Raw genomic sequence first — 17,755 nt, 5'->3', positions numbered from 1 at the left:
TCTCCAATGATTTCAAGTCACCACACACTGAATTTTTTCCCCCCCTTGATTTTGATATATATAGTATTTTAAGGCTGACTGTATCTAACCAGTTCTTTTTTCGCTGAACTTGTTTTTGGATAATTATTATAGTTTCCTTATTATGACTTAAGAGTCCTCCAAATCTACAGTTCATCTTGCTCTGCATGTTGTCATGCACCATTTCTTTATTGAACCTTCCTTACATAAAATGAAATTAAACTGTTCAAATGTCCTTTGCAACTAAGATTTAATTTCCCTTCTTAGGCAGCTTGAAATTCTGCCTTTTGTTACTTTTACCTAATAATGGCTTTTTCCATCAGCAGGAATGAAAGCAGTCAATAAAAGTCAATTGCTAAGTCTATGGTTATACAGAGGGTTTTACCATAATGCATAGTGGAAATGTCTTTGAAATTCTTTTCCTGAATGGAAGGTGCCATGCCTTGTGCTTTATGGCCTTCTAAAGTTAGGTACTAATCTCATTTAGCATTTTCCCAAAGTGAAAACAGTGCATTAGGGCAGTATAACAAGGATCGCAGATCAATACAGAGGCAGAGCTACCATTATACATGAAGCCAAGAGAAATGGGCCAGAGTCTACTCCAGGAGCTGGGGGACAATTATGCTGATTTCCACTGCTCTTCCCTCCCTTTCTCCCATCTAATCATCAATACAAGTGGAAGTGTGCATAGAAACGATCTTAGATGATGGCTGCGTATGCACACACATCCAGCAAAACTGCTAGACAGGAAACAAAGAGCCCTGGAAGCAAAATAGTAGTATTGATTTGTGGTGGTAAGAGTATATTCTGACACATCCTAATCATAAATAACTCATAGATTTTTTTTAATTTACATGATAAATAGCTCAAGGTAAATGCTTATATACAACTTACATGATCTCTTTCTAAGAAGTCCAAGTTATTAGGTGAATTATCCCATTGCATATAGTCTTTTTGAGAGAAAACTACATGGTGGCCCCTTTCTTGTGTGCAGTGTGTAAGTGGTCCCGTGTGTGTATGTGTGTGTGTGTGTGTGCACGCTTGTGCGTGCATGTGTGTGCCAATTACTAGGAAGGAGATATATATATATATATATGGTCAGTGTTCTAGTCTTCCATCCTTACCACCTTCCCTCTGACTTTGGAGAAGCGATTCATTTTCAGCACAGGGATAGAATGCCATTCTGCTTTCCTCTGCACTGTGAGAGTCATTAGCCATGTATTTGCTAGATTCAGCTGACCTGATGTTCATTCATATTTTCTTTGCTATGTATCCAGATGTGAGTCCTGCTGTTATCAGTCAGTCAGTGGTGTCTGGGCTTGTGCTCTTGGAATCATGGCTGACTCCTTTTAAATGCTGGTGTTTGTGGTAGGGGATTAGAGAAGTCTGGATCGAGAAAAATTCACAGACATCTGAACTTTGCAATCATAAAAAAACATTGAAACTCTTGGGATTCAATTTAAATTCTGTCCTTAGATATTTGACAAAGCAGTAAGATAATGAATGGAAAAATAAACGCAGTGATATATGAAATTTGTGGGATTATTTTTTCCCCATGTCTACTTTCTTTCAAGGGTAGAAGGAAATAAATTCCCTCAGGGACCAGTAACATGGTTTGCATTTCTATTCCAGTAAGATATATATTAGCTTAGCGTGTTGGATAAAAGTAATGAGGAGACAAATCGTCACCCAGGGGGTTCTTCATTGATAGCAAATGTTCCTCCGGTTGTTCTCTAGGGTTTGTTTTTTTTTTAAAGAACCTATTAAATTTAAAATAATGCTGTTTCAAGATTATATGGAAATAACAAATTTAAATTTCTGAGACAGAACTGATAAGAAAGACTGGAAGCATTTTCTGTTAAACTAATTTGAAAAGCAATTGTTTTATGGTTTTTCTCTATGTGTGTCTAGCCCTTATAATCCAAATTCCCCTACCATATTAAAAAGAATATTTTATTTTTGTTTATATAATCCATTTGGTTTATTTTGTTATTATCTTTCAAGTGTGTATGTCAGCTTTTAGAAACATTTGTTGCGCTTGGTACAGCGGAGGCACTGAGAGCAACTAAAAATTGAATGTGTAAATATAGTTGCAAAGCTTTAATCTAGGATGCTTTTGAATGTTTTCCTTCTACCCATTTGTATTCATTCAACAAACGTAACTGTGTGACTTCTGTAAGAGGTATCCGTAGCTCACAGCCAGCATCTCAATGAAAGTAAGTGGTTTGCATTCCAGTAAACTTAGATTCGTACATGACTCTGGACTTGTATGTAGTCTGTGCCACTGGTGTTTTGAGCAGATGAGAGACAGATGCTAGCAAAAGCTGGACACAGTTTACACTTGAGCTGAGCACTGAAAGATGAGATGGAAGATGGGTATTTCCCAGTTCCATAGGTGTGGGTAGCAATTTGGGCACAGAACATTTCCAAAAATTACGAGCAACCTGAGCACAGATGTGAGGGAAGCTGTATGAACCAAGCCTGGAACATGGTTTGCCAAGCTGCAGCAGTGTTCATGGTAAGATTGAGGCTAAAGTGGAGGCAGGAGCCTGGTGAAGACCTGGTGTTTTATTGGCCTGGTGTTTTATCTAAGAAGCTCTGGGGAGACATAGGGATTCAAATCTACAGATTAGAAAGAATGTCCGTGGTCTAGCTCAAGTGGTAGAACCCCTGCCTAGCAGGTACAAGGCTATGAGTTCAAGCCCAGTACTACAAGGGGTAAAAAATGAGAGGGAGGGAGGAAGGAACGAAGGAAGGAAGGAAGGAAGGAAAAGACAAGAGTGTACAGGGTGATGGATAGAGATGCAGAGGCCTGTTTGCAGGTCAGTGTTTGAATGTAGAAGGTAAATAATTTGGAATTTTTGTGATGACTGTATTAAGAAGAAACACACCACAAAATTGGATCTCCAGATGTGTGACTTGCTGAATGTGAAAGCAAGAGCACAGTTAGGGCTACAAGGTGTCTGGCTATGAGAACGTGAGTATAGAGACCTGGCACCATACATAGGGTTTGGCTCTGACTTTGGCTTTAGGAGACAAGTGTCACTTGTAATAGTATCAAATGAAGGGAAATACATCGTTAAACCTTTTCCACTACTGCACCATTTATATCTTATGTAATGCTTCATATGTTCTTTAATATTGGCTTTTTCTGAATGAATGGATAGCTCAGTGGCCCCTGTTTTGGTTTTCAGGCGGTATGAGTATCATCCGGTCTGTGCTGAGCTGCAGGCGAAAATCCTCCAGTGTTACCGCCGGAACACCCAGCAGACCCTCAGCTGCTCCGCTCTGGCCAGCCAGTACATGCTGTGTGTCAACCATGCCAAACAGGTGGGTGCGTGAGCAGGCTAGCAGGGGAACCAGGGGAGAGTCAGGTAGAAAGCCCACCATCATGGGGTGGACATAAGAATTGCATGTGTGTGGAAAGCAGTCGTTCTCATTGAGAATGTCTAGCGAGTTGGTCAATTTGTAAGTTCCCTCCACTTGGTTGTAGGCAAAAGCTGGATGGCATGTTAAACACACTTGCAGGGGAAAAAAACAAAAACTGTGCTCTTAAAATTTTACATTTCTCATTTCCCCCGAACTTTCTGTTTTCTAATAACATGAGGTCATTGCCTCATATTCCTAGGTCAGTCAGTATTCAAAGCCAGCAGAGGAACATTACAAATGAAGCAGCCAGCAGCCCCTGGTCCATAAGCAGCGGTGGGGGAGGGGGTTACTGAGAGCCTGCTTTCAAAACCAGTGGCCAAAGAAACACTATTCAGTCACCATGTGACCATATCACTCCTTTTACCAGAGAGGGAAACTGGAGATAGAACTTGGGAAAGACTTTTCCTTTTTTTCATAGATTTCTCTTGGCCCTTCATTCATATCAGAATAATATGATGTGCAACAGGACATGTAGTTTCTCTAATTTATGTACATCAGAGAGCTAATCATAACCCTACAGCAAATGAACAATTCTGACAGGTCACATAATTGCCTCTCATTTAACCACTTTATAGCAGTTGGAGGTAGGTGGTTCTGAGAGACAGAAATTGTTTGAAACCTTGGTTATTTCTGCTGACAGATTTCCCTAGAGTTGACCTTCTAGCCCAACTAAATCTAGTGTTTGAGTTATACACATTCCTTTCTGTATTCCAATTTGCTGTGATTACAGTAATACCATTTAGTGTAAATTTCTAACACAGTCTTAATATCTGATGGGGGGTTGCTGAATAGCTCAACACTACCAGTAACACTAAAAATATCAAGGTTAAAAGCCTATATTGCCCTTAAAAGCTGTTGGCTTACTTGCTCCATCCTGGTAGCAGCACTTGTAGAACTCTTGGTAAATGTCCTTGCTAGATGTAATGTGGCGAGTGTTAAGAGTGAGTACATTTTATTTGTCAAAAATAGCTTCTCTTATGCTCTTAACAAGCCCCAGCCTTCCATATTAATACTACCTGAAGCACTTGGGACTTGGCAGTTGACTCCTGGATTTTTCTAACTTGATAATAGTGCTTTATTAAGGTGAGGCTGAGGAGTCAGTAGGAAGAATGGCTGTGACAAAGTACAGGTTTCAAGGCTAGAATCTGACATGTGTGCCTATTTCCTCAGTGTGATTTATAATACAGGCCGTGGACAAGGGCGTTAGGACTATTGGCTCCATCCCGCCCACCAGGTTGTGTTGAATCATCCACACACAGCTCCATGAGATCACAAAGAAAGAGAGAATAAAACAAAATCAGCATGAGACAACATCAAATAGAACATAGGTACAATAAGGGTAGATTCTGGCAGACCTTAGTTTGTATCCAATGGGCCTTAGCTTTTCCTAGCTCTTGACTCTGAGTCTTGATTTTTCTCATCTGGGAATTGAGGTAATATTGTGATTATTTGTGATTTAATTGAATCATATTTCCCCTTCTTTCCTCCAGTGTATTATTTCATGCGGAAACTAAGCACATCCGCCCAAAGTATTAAATTATTACTAGTAACTCCAAGAGACTCTACTTCTTCCCCCTACTCCCAAGTCTACCATGTAATTTAGTGTCATTACATACATATGTGCTTGAAGTGCCTATTATTTCCATGGCCCTTATGTGCCATGCATTTGTATAATATAAGGAATATTTAAAAGGTAAGAGTCCACAAAACGTTTTTCCAAAGATGGTCAACACTGAACCAGGCAAGAACCCGGAAACAATTCCACCCCATGTCTCTACACCACTTGAGATTTCAAGGTCATTTCACATCCATTCTCGTGTGCATTTTTTCTGACAGCCTGAGATGTAAATAGAAATGGTTTTCTTTTCACCATTTTACAGTTGAGAACATTGAAACCCAGGGAAATTATAACGGTAAATTTAACAACTAGACCAAGATATACCTGCCGTAGAAATAAAAACAAATTCAAAATAAGTTAAGTGAGGCTTTGTTTTGAGTGGGTGCTTGAAGGACCATCTGTCACCTGATCACACAGAAATACGGCAGAGAGGGAAAATGAAAGCCGTCATGCCAAAGTGAGGGCAAAGAACATGCAAGATGTAGTCAAAAGGCCATCGGTAGAGGTGTGAGGTGACAGAGCCCACGGTCAAAAGAGTCCCAGGATCATACCAAATTTCTTAGCTAGAGGGAAATTATACCACTGCTTATGAGTGGTTGCTTTTCTTCAGCTGCCTTTAGCTTCCTGTGAAGTTAGTCTAATCTCATGATTCCAGCTCCGCCCCGCTGTTTGGTAGTGCTGTGGTCCTTGCTGCCTAAGGTGGCAGTTTAGATGGACCTACTCCCCATGCTTCCTGTTAGGTCCCAGGTCTAGGCCGGACATGTAAACGTACCAGCCATGAGGTCATATGGTCTATTTTCAAAGTTCCCCATGGAATAACTCCAGTACAAACCCTCTCCACTCTTAACTGACTTGCATGATGGGCTTTCACTGGTTCCCTGGGGGCACTGTTCTAGAGACTTAATAGATTTTACTGGTAGGAAGATTTCCAGATATTCCTTAGCTTTCCTTTCCTTTCTTCACTTATTCAGCTATTCCTAAATAACACCTCATGGGTTGGCCTGAGATTTAAAGGCTAATGGCCAGGTATGTGAGATTCAGCACTCCTCCCTCCTGGGTTTTTTGGTTGTTTGGTTGGTTGGTTGGGTTTTTTGGTTTGGTTTTTGGTTTTCAGTGCTGGAAATCAAACTAAAGATATGAGAGTCCTATACATGCTAGAAAAGAACTTTACCACCGAGGCGCTAAGAGACAGCTTTTTTAAAATGAAGGAGATGCCTGGTGTAGTTGCACAAGCCTGTAATTCCAGCACTCTGAAGGCAGAAAAAAGAAAATTGCAAGTTTTAGGTCAGTCTTGGCTACATAGTGATATATAGTGAGATCCTACCTAAATAAATAACTAAATAAATGTAGAACATTGACTGGCACAGGATTCTATGTTCTTTCTTTTCTCTTATCTGCTTAGGCTCATAACTTTCTAAGTGCTCTAAGATTGAATTACTTCTTGTTACCTTTAAAAACCTAGTTCCCATTCAGTTTGACTATTAACCTCTTTACATAGGATTTGGACCAGGTATGACCAAGTTCTGTTCTTTAAAAGGGAGAAAGGGCATAGACAGGGCTGGCATTGCCCCGTGGGCATTTGAAGTTTCCTTCTGCCATTTGAAGTTTCCTTCTGCCTTTGGCAGCGCAAAAGCTAGCTGGATTCTCAGAACATCCTGTGTTCACTGGAGGGAAACATTACTGGGAAATGCTGTTACTGCTTCTCTAGTCCAGTCATGGTGACTAGAGCTTCCGTTTCTTCAAACCCCCATGTTAAGGGTTTGAAGTAGGTGACCCGTGAGGGGCCTGAGCTCTCCTCTTCTAGGACTGATTCTGCCTTCATGGATGAGCAAGAGATGTACAGGCCTGTTTAGAACAAGCAGCACCCTCACTTCCAAAACCTCTGGGTTTGGGGACTTTGCCTCTTAGATGTGACTGTCAGCCTTAAACTTTCGCTCAGTGCCATGTGCGATTGGTCGGCCTGCTGCCTGCCTCCCACAGCTTCATGTGCTTTCCAGAGGTTCACACTCCTGACAGCCCATAGGAAGTCAAGGCGGCAGGGCGAACTGGGAGGGATGGAAACAGTGTCACATTTTCTCCCAAGTCAGTAAGTGAAACCCAGCCTATCTCGGAACTGCCACTAAGCAACACCATTAGAAAATACAGAATGCCCATCCCCTGCTGTAGTGATGCCTTGTCCTATGAAGTGTGAGGTATGTATGGTACAAAGGACCCTGGGAGGGGAGAGATGTGGAAGATGGGTCAGGAACTCTGGATGTGAAGAACCAAACAATACACTCTGGGACTGAATGCAAGGTCTCACCCCAGAAGATGCCCAAATATCAGAGAGCTGTGTAAGCCTGATGCTGGGGCAATCAGAAGTCCACAAACTACAGGTTTAAATCAGTAAGCAAGCAATGGATCAGTAACCAAGCAAGGAAAGTCCACTATTGCGCCTTAGACATATGTCCCCTGTTTGCCTACTTGCCAACTCAGAAAGTAACATAATGAGAGGAGGGGGTTTAAGACTCTGATAAAGGAGATGGGATCCTTCCCAGGGTGGGACACCAGTCCTCTCATTTCTGAATATAAATGGCATTCATGTATATGGTTAATTCCAAATAGAAGACCTCAAGGTCAGTGCATATGTAGAAATCCACCCAAGCTAATTTTCTGACAGCCTTCTTAAGGACAGTGTAATTGTATTTTACCTCTCCTGTGGGTTGGATTTGTGTTTAGCTAGGATTCAAATATTTCCTTTTGTTTTGAATATGGAAGAGAACCTGAAAAACAGGGTAGTGCTATTGCTTAGCATTCACTGTGCTTGGATGGAAATCCTTGTGCCAGAGCAAACGGTACTTTCTGATACTTTCAGGTGAATTCTACGTGATCTGTGCATGATTCAGTAGACCCAGCAGTTGGAGCTAGAAGGACTTAGCAGTCACCTAAGTCAGCTTCATCTTTTCCTGTGCACAGTCAGCACCAGAGAGGGCCGGCCCATAGGTGCAGCAGAGCCCAGCCCCCAGAGCCTGCTCTGGATTTCAGGCCCCGGAGGCTGTCCCCATGGGTATCAGTGTAGGTGAGCTTAACCCCTCCCTGCGGATCCTGATTTGGGATGTAGGGAGGAGGGGGGCAGAGCACCTGAACTTTCACCAACCCTCTTGTAAGATTGTATGGCCATCTGGGATCAGTTTCCCTAAAACCCATCAGGCTGGACTGCATTGAGATCTTCTTCTTCTCCCACCTGAGGTCCTGCTGGGCCTGGGAAGATGAGACCCACTGGCGGTGCTCTCATCAGGTGCATCCTTAGCCTCCAGGGCTGATGGGAAGAGAGAGGAGTCCCTGGAGAAGTCCTCTGCCTTCTCCTCTGCCTCTACCACATCTGTAGGCAATCATGGTGGGAGCCAGGGAGGAGAGCCAATGCCAGTGACACTGCCTGGCCCTGGCTAGCAGCTCACGGTTGTGGCCCCACCCACCCTTGGCTGTGCTATTCCCTGGCACCCTGTTCCTGGTTGGGGGAGGAGAGATCCCTGATGGGGTATACCTTTCCCCTTAGAGAGCACAAAGGTAAATCAAGGTCAGCTTTGGTGGGAAGACCTGCAGGAGCTGTGTTTATTGTGTTCAGAGCCTTCTGTATCACCACCACCCAATGACTCTTATTACTTTCCCTGCTGGGCTGAGGCACCCATGCAGGTGTTTCATAATTGGTCCTTCCCCGCCCCCCCCCCACCCGCTACGGGAGACAGCCCTTGGAATTTGGAGACCCATCAAATTCCCAACTTTAAATTTATTAGTCCAACCTCTTCCAGCACAGGAATCCTTTTTTTAAACCACTTTCTGAGAATAATAGTTTGCTTTATGATATTTTCTCCTGTTTTAATCTGAGTTTAATAGAAGACATATTACCATGGTAATAGATTTTCATTTTTCCTAATAGGTATTTCTTTTCTCGGGCTCATCCTTCAAGAGTTAGAACTGCAGTATGTTAGTGTTTTGTCTGTTCTTGCAGCAAGTTGTATAAACAGTTAATTACTTGTAACTTAATCTGAATATTACACAGAGCATTTGTTGTGGAAGAAACCAGATCCAGGCCCGAGAAAAGTTAACTTGGGTTTCCTCTAAAGCAGGAAAATGAAGCACAGCCCTGGCTGGGGAGAAGGACAGACGCTGAAAACAAAATTAGTCAGCTAATCAGATTTGCAGGTAGTAAGGGCTAGTGTGTGTGCGGCCTAGCTGACTTTGTGCTTCTCCTAATTGAATCTGTAGATGGCTTTTCCTTCCTGTCTGGCTCATAGTCTTTTCTTATTGTACCCTTCATCACCACTGCCCCTGTTCTCTTCCTGTCTCTCCTCAGTGGAAACTCAAATACTGAGCCTGGGTCTTAGGACTCACCCCCCATGTCAGTCACCCCTTTCCCCCCAACACCCACACTTAGGTCAGTCTGCCTGCGTCTGTACACACTGATTCCATCTGAACTCCTAGGGAAAGTCTGGTAAACGGATGCGAACAGGAACTCCGAGTGGTATCTTTTTTCCCCTGATGGTGCTGGGTTTAATCTCAGGGCTTTACACTTCTAGACAAACACACTTCTCTTTGAACCAGGCCTCCATCCCTTTTTTGCTGTATAATGTTTTCTTTATATTTTTTTTTCAGATAAAGTGTCACATTTTGGCTTATGATTTCCTACCTAGGGTTCCTTATATGTATAGCTGAGATTACAGACATGAGTCACCATGCACCAACTAGCTGCAATGGGAATCTCATTAGCTTTTAAAATTTTTCTCTAGTGTTATTATAAAGATGATGTACAGAGGAGTTACAGTTATATAAGTCAGGTAAGGTGTACATTTCTTTTGGGACAATGCCATTCCTTCTCCCAGTTTTTCCCTCCCATCTCCACCCACAGGCTATACAGTTCACTTTCCACCGTATCTAGTGTATGCCACTACTGTATTTATTTACCCTTTGTCCCTCCATTTCTGTGCCTCCCCTTATATTCCCAAAGATATCTAAGTAAACAAACAGAAAATGAAAACAGCAGCAAACGGGGTGGGGGGGGTGGCTATTTCCATTTCCTGGAGTTAGTTGCATTCACTTTTTGTCCTCACTGGCTTCAAGCCATGATTCTCCTGATCACCACCTTAATAGCTGGGATTACATTTGTTTGTCACTGGGCCTGCCCCTCTGAGTGGTATCTTAATAAACAAAATGAATAAAGAAAGGACCTCTTCTCTTTGTGATAATTACTGAGCAGTCTCGGGCTGCCAAAACTCCTCTTAAATCTATTGAAACACAGGAGCTGGCTCACTGCTACGATAGTCGGGCCCTTCAGGAAAGCTGCGGTTCTGCTGATGAAATTGCTGTGCAACAAAAATAGTCAAGTATAGTGGTTAAGATTGTTTTAGTAAGTGGAAATGACACATTATCTCAGGTCTCCAGGGGCACTGTTGTTGTTTGACAGTGAAAGTTGCTGGTGGTTCCTTGGGGGCTGGAATGAGAAAGATGGAGAAGATAGCAGCATAACTGCCCCAACCTAGGGTTCCTCCTGCAGAGTCCCCAGGGGCTGGGAGCCCAAATCCACGAATGAGCAGCAACAGCAGCAAGGCATTTCTTTCTCTACATGAAGATTGTTAGCAGTTACTTAAATGAAGGAAGTGATTTTATATATATATTGCAAAGCTTCTCCCTCATTCTTTAGGGAATTTCCTATGTTAATTTATGCAGTGGTAAATTTATGCAGTGCTGAAATTCAGCCAAACAGCCATGGACTTACAGAACCTCATGGAACACAGCCCCTAGCAGGACTGGGGCTCCCCCCAGCCCAAAGCCCTGAGGTTCGGGGCTCTCCAGTACACTCCAGTACTGTATAGCTGTCATACACTAATTTCACAGGATATTTGATCTGCTTCTTCACCTTTACGTTAGTCCACTCAACATTGCATTGTTACTATCTCTGACAGTGGTGTGGTCCTTTGTACCACCTCTGCCACTCTGGTGGCACCTGCCGCAGTTTGACAGTTAGTTTTTAGGCCCAGCCCTCCAACTTTGCTGTAGTCCCTCCTGAATCAGCTCCACCCCTGGGGTTGGTAGTGAATGTAGTTCCAGTGGGGTTATATGCTTCATATTTGTTCATGTAGATTCTAAGTTATCTTCATGTTAAACTAGCCTTCTGGTCCCCAACCCAGCCAGGGCCCAGCCTGTTGGTTTTGTTGTATTGTGTTTTGTTTTTCAAAAGACTAACATTGTTTGCATTACATGATTTGTCTGAAAAATGACCCATCCAGAGAAAAGAATAGTTAGAAGAACCCCCATTATTAGTTATATTGTGCTAACTGCCCTGCAGATTTGGGGGGAGGGGCAACATTTGGAAAGAGGCACACTGTCACATAGCTATCCCAGAATAACGAGACCTGAGCTGTAGGGAGGAGAAAGGCACAGCCTTGAAATCTTAACCCACAGATCTTTGGATCCTTAAAGTTCCTGTGGGTGTATTCAAGAAAATAGTGAATCTGTGATATGTAATACAAAATGGTCAAGTGGCTTCATTCCTAAAAGGACAAACTATTTTCTTCAGTAACAACTGCCCTTAGATGAGTCAGTACAGACCTGCCTTTTATGGTCTCCATTGTCATTCACTGAAGAATGTTGGGGTCCAGAGTGGGAAGGGGGGAATGCATATTCGGAGTTTACAGAGTACTCACCTGGGGGACTGACCGAAGTCTCAGGTGACCCTTGGTAGCATGCTACAGCACTGTGGCATTGCCAAGCAGTATTTGGGCGCTGTCAGAGATGAGAGCCACTCAATGTTTTATTTTGCAAACAACAACAACAAAAACACAGCTGGCTTTGAGAAAAGCCTCCCATTCTAGTGTGTTCTGTAGGGGAATTGGGCTGAGCAGAGCCTCCTGCTCATCTCTGAGGTCTTCCCTGGTTTTGTTTTGTTTTGTTTTGCACACATGGAGCTTTTGTTGTTTACATCCTGGTGGACTGAATCCTCATCTCTTTTCTTTCCATCTTCACTCAGGGAGCCTCCCCAGCCCTCCCTCTCACTGAGTCCACCTATACCTAGGCTCTCACCTTCTCATTTTCTTCCCAGATTATGTGTAGCAGCTCTATTTCCTGTTCCTTTGCTTTTCCTTGGCGCCTCCCTGGCCTTTCAGCCTTCACATTCTCCTCTATTGGGTCTGGTTGACCTTCCTCAGTGTTCTTATTTTTCCACCCTAACAGTGGCATCCATTCTGTGCCCATATACTCTTTCTCTAGATATGCTCTGGTCATAGACCTGTCTTCCGGTGGACCGTCTCCTTCCTTGCCCTTCTGGAAATGGGACAGCTTTCCCCACCCTTTCCCACCCACACCAGAGTTCTCTGGCTTTTCTTATTCCCAGACAGTTTTGTTCCTTTTGAATTTTTTTTTACTGTGTGCCTATATTATTTAATAAAATAAACCTTAACGTCTATTTCGCAGATAGATATTAATCAGTTACTACCTTGCATTCTTTCATTCCTTATGGGTATTGTGTGTTAGTTTCCTGGTAGCGCTTCACCAAGGGTAACAGTAGAAGTGCAGTGAGAACTGGATGCCGGGATGGGAGGAGGTAAGGGATAGCTCTGGAGGGCACGCACCTGTGAGCTGGAGGCGGCTTCAGGGGGCACCTTCCCCCTAGGGGGTAATTTCAAAACTCAGAGGGAAAGAACCACTTTTTTCTCCTTAAAGATCCATTCAAATGGAGGAAGTATATCCCATGCCCCGGCTGATAGTTTACAAGTTCTTTCTCTTTACATGGGGGCATGGGTGGCCTGAGACCCTCCATTCCACCTTGGGAAAGGGAAAAGGAAAGAGTGGAAGAAGGATGGAAAGGAGGAGAAGAGGGAAGGAGGGAGGAAGGAGGGAGGGAGGGAGAGAGGGAAGGAGGAGGGAGGGAAGGAAGGAAGGAAGGAAGGAAGGAAGGAAGGAAGGAAGGAAGGAAGTCAGTCCTATCTACCATCCCTTAGGAAGCAGCCTTGCTACTGGTTTGTTAGATAGCAATTTGAAAAGCATGCTAAGTAGTTACTGCCATTTCTTCCCCTCCTCCTTGTGGTTGTAAAACTTACGTTCTATTTCTTTTGCAGGGCATGCTAGAGAAAGGAGGATAAAATCAACTTTCAGAACATGCAAACTTCCCTCAACGTTAATTCCAGAGGCGGGACATTTTTTTTTTCCTAATGAGAGAATAATCCAATTAAGAGAGAAGAGAAGCCCCAGAAAAATGAATTGGGCAGAAGCATATCATGTTTTGATCAGCAACACTTTGTGAAGCCAAGTCCTACATCAGGGATCAGTTATCAGAGGATATACTGAGAATGACGAACCCCGTTTGTGATGAATAAAAGAGGAGGGAAGCCCTCTTCGCCTTTTTTGTACTTTCCATTCAATTTCCATTGACATGAAATGTTTCTCCCCACACCAAGCTGCCCTATTGGCGGAGCGCCTCTCGGAAAGCGGGGAGGGGTGGGGAGGCTAAACTAATTGGAGTGGGGAGAGGAGGCTAAACTAATTGGAGTGGGGAGAGGAGGCTAGGGCTTGCACAGCTGAGTGGAATTATGTAGGCTGTGGCTTGTGGAATTTTTTTTTCTCTTTTCTTCTTTGATTATGTAAGAGCTTTTCATTTTAACTTATTATGATGTAAGTAAGAAGACAAAAAGGAGAGAAAAATGCACCTCTTTTACTGGAATAATGTTTATGATTACAATGAAATAAGGCATTTTTATCAATACAAAGACAACCTTGGCTTATGTAACCTTTGTCGTGAATACTGACAAGTTCACTTACTATCAATAATAAATATATTTTCTGACAAAGACTGGCCTTGTAGCTTGGAGCCTCATTCATTCCTTTAGCTGAATTAGATGGCTGTGTTTATAGTAATTGATTTACTTGTTTATTAATTTGCAATGTGCACCATACCTTTCTCGCCAAAGACACACCAGTGATATTTGCAGCTTGCCTCTTAGGTAGGTAGAATTTTGTATGACTTTACAAACTTCAGGAACCTTTCTTTCAGATGGCTTAAGCTATCCTGCCTGGGGCAAGAAACAAATTAGATGGCCTTGGTTAGGACCTTCTGACCCTGTGATACCATTATGAAAATGTTATAGAAAGCCAAACCTTAGAGTTTTCCCTTTCCAATTTATTCAAACTTCCTGGTTCTAACGCTCCCCTTTCTGTGAGGATTGTTGGTCCGCCCTGGATTTGAGCACATTGGAAGCTAAGAAGGTCCTTCCAGAAAATAGGAGGGGAGAAATCATGCTCTGTAACATCACCTAAATGGAAAGTTCTTATTTCATGTTTATTTTGTTCCAGGAAGTTAAGCAAAATGATTAAAAATACTTGCTCTGCTAAGGTGTGTCCATGGTTGGATTCTGGCTATGACACAGTAGCTGTGGTGCTTAACCAAGTCCGCTTGCTCGGTTGGGAAGAGGGGCTGAGGAGGAGTGGGCTGCTACCACCTACAATGGGTCTGTCCCAGGCGGTTGGGGCTTTCTGCAGTTCTTGCTGGGATTCAGAGTTGCGGGCATGGCAAGAATATCCACCATGCCACATTTCTCTCTCCACAGAGAGTCAGGATGCAGATGTGACGGGAGTGTTTCACACGGCCTTGTCAGTGCCACTGGCTCTGTTCCCAGGCTGCCACCACCTAAATGACATCTTCACACATTTGGGCACACACCTGTAGGCCTGGTGTTGATTCTGAGTGACACCGGAGACACTCCTTCTATCGTTACCAAGCTATTCTGTGATGACTGTCTAATAAAGGGGTTTTGTGTTAAGATGTCCTTTTTCTTTTTTTTCTCTTGGGTCGGCTTGGTTGTATTGGTTTTGCTTTTGAATGATGCAGCCTCGTTAGGCTTCGTTTCAGTATGAAGGACAGATTCACCAGTAACTCCCGGCAGTGCATCCAGGCACTGTCAGGATCGCGTCCAGGTACCAGCCTGAGAGAATTAATAGTTACACAGAAACAAATGTTTACACGGTGACTTGCGATATAGTGTTTGCAAATCAGCCTAATTCACCAATTCCCTCTTATACTGTTTTGTTTTGCCATTTAGAGCCAAGAACTTGGCACGTCCCCGTCTGCTAGTCTTGTCACTGGCAGAGAAAAGCAGGAGTCAGGCATTTCAAGCTTAGTGCAGTCCTTGGGGGCTGTCAGCACATTATCACTTTATCATGTGGATACACCTGATGGGTGCGGGAGGGGAAGGATGGCTCTGGGGTGACATCGAAGCTGTGATGCCTCTCTGATCCTTGACAAACCTGCTAATGACATCCTGACTCTATCCTCGCCGCCATTTGCTCATAGGATAACTGTGAAGGCTTGAGGAGGGGTCTCTTATAGTCAGTTTCCCTATGACATGAACATACTTGGCACCACAGGAGTTTAGTTCTATTAGAATAAAGTCCCTTAAAAGCAAGTTAGAGGGGCTGGGAATATGGCCTAGTGATAAAGTGCTTGCCTTGTATACATGAAGCCCTTGGTTCGATTCCTCAGCACCACATATATAGAAAAAAGCCAGAAGTGGTGCTGTGGCTCAAGTGGCAGAGTGCTAGCCTTGAGCAAAAAGAAGCCAGGGACAGTGCTCAGGCCCTGAGTCCACGCCCCAGGACTGGCAACAAAAACAAAACAAATAAATAAAAGCAAGTTAGATGTTAGCACCCCAACAGACATCTGGTGAACTTGGTTGAACTAGCCCCAAAAATCTTGCTTGAGAAGCCAGTGATTGCAAGAAACTTGTCAACGTGGAAGGGGTTTCAAACTTACTGACTGGGCAGCATCAATGCAGGTGTGGGCTCCTGAAAAGGGAATGTAGTCAGCTGTCGGCTGAGGAGTTTTTTTTTTTTTTTTTTTGGCCAGTACTGGGCCTTGGACTCAGGGCCTGAGCACTGTCCCTGGCTTCTTCCCGCTCAAGGCTAGCACTCTGCCACTTGAGCCACAGCGCCGCTTCTGGCCGTTTTCTGTATATGTGGTGCTGGGGAATCGAACCTAGGGCCTCGTGTATCCGAGGCGGGCACTCTTGCCACTAGGCTATATCCCCAGCCCTCAGCTGAGGAGTTTTAAGCTGTATTGGCTTAGAATTGAAATGAGCAGCGATGGTCCTCAACTTCCCTGGTGGGATAGCCAGGCATGGTGGCTCTTTATCTGTCCTTTCTTCCAACCTGACATATAATTGTCTTTGCTAGAAGCTCATATTTTTCCAAAGACTTGACCCTTTCAAGATTGAAGAATTGGAACAAAATTCCAGTGGGTAGAAATACCTTCAAGGGACTTATTGTCCAAAATGGTGACTACAGTTAATAGATTATTATTTTGGAAAAAGCTATAAAAAAATTAGAGCGGATGAACAATTGAATGGGGAGCTTTAGCGTATTGTGACTCAAACCATGTGAATTGAAAAGTAAGTGTCTTTAAAGTTAATATTCATCAAAAAGCTGGTGCTTGGTGTTAGTCATACATGTGCACACACCACTCCCTGCCCTTTCCCCTAAGTTTTCTGTCTATAGCTTGGCTTCTCTTTCTCCACCATCTTTATCCCCTCCATAGGCTGTTGTGCATGCTTAAACTTTTCACACCACTCATAGCCTGGCAGGTCCTCCAAAGAGTTAAGTCCACTGCCTCAAGGGGTTGAGTTGGAGGCCAGGTGTATCCAGAGTAGCAGGTGTAAGAAGACCCACAACAGCCATAGCGTGAGCGCCCTGCCCGCTGCGGTGGCCTGTGGAGAACACCCAGGGTGGTTAATGGCTAGCAAGTCTACGGCTTGGTTTAAAGCATTTTATCATAGGATTTTCCCCCAATGCTGGATCTGAGCCTTCTCAAGAGTACAAAGTGTAGCAGGTTATCAAGTTCGACTCCTTTCCTGTCTCTCTGCTTTGGACTCACTGACAGTAAAACATACAGAGAACTCCAGGAGGGAGACAAGCATCCTTAAAGTGGAAGCCCGGCTCTGGATCAAGGGTGTACAGGGAGAATTTTAGAATACATTCCCAGAAACTCCTTTCCCCTCTTCCAGCTCTTATTCCTGGGAAATGTATTCTCCCTTCAATGTAGGTATATCAAACCTGCATCCATCTTACCATTGCCCCCAACCAAGGCAAGATCCAGGAGAAATTGTGTCCATCTGCTCAATGAGATGGAACCTCCTAGACTTTGTGTGATCGGTTTTTCCTGGTTAATTGGAGGTAAGAGAGTCACAGATTTTCCTGCCCAGGCTGACAGCACAGGCAATCCTCATATCTCAGCCTCCTGAGTAGCTAGGATTACAGGCATGAGCCACTGGTACCTGACCCATGTCAGTCTTGATAGACTGACTGAAAGCAAAGTAGATTTGTTCCTCCAACTCTGCTCATTGGACACTAGGAGTTGTGGCCTAAGCACTAGACAGCATCAGGAACCTTCCTCTCCATTATTTCCCAGTACCCTGGAGGCACTGGTTCCTGAGTTGGGGAGAAAAATGAGCACGTATTCAGTTCCTTTTCCCTGCAGAATGTGGTTTGAATGAAGATTAAGACAGTTTATTCTCCATGTTGTTTTGTTCTTGCGCTACCTCCAGCCTCAGTAGGACTGAGTCCCCAAGCAAAAAGATTCAAAAATCCAAATCAGAAGTGTCTTCTGCTCTTCCCACCCTTCCTCAGTGAGCTGAGGTCTCCTTGAGCAGTGGAAATAAGCCCTTAGGACGG

At 43.7% G+C, this 17,755-nt stretch overlaps 1 protein-coding gene across 1 annotated transcript in view; it reads left to right on the top strand.

Moving 5' to 3' along the window:
* Positions 1-13,451, top strand: part of Chchd3 (coiled-coil-helix-coiled-coil-helix domain containing 3) — a 270,667-nt gene extending 257,216 nt beyond the window's left edge. The window contains exons 7-8 of the mRNA XM_048340244.1: positions 3,213-3,348; positions 13,156-13,451. Of these exons, the coding sequence (XP_048196201.1) occupies positions 3,213-3,348; positions 13,156-13,179 (160 nt within the window). The 3' untranslated portion in view covers positions 13,180-13,451. The remainder of the gene's footprint in view (positions 1-3,212; positions 3,349-13,155) is intronic.
* The last annotated feature ends 4,304 nt before the right edge of the window (positions 13,452-17,755 follow it).

Source organism: Perognathus longimembris, chromosome 2, assembly GCF_023159225.1.
Source record: "Perognathus longimembris pacificus isolate PPM17 chromosome 2, ASM2315922v1, whole genome shotgun sequence".
Classification (NCBI taxonomy): Eukaryota; Metazoa; Chordata; class Mammalia; order Rodentia; family Heteromyidae; genus Perognathus; species Perognathus longimembris.
Note: the sequence above shows the minus strand (reverse complement) of the source record. Positions and strands in the feature narration are given on the sequence as shown.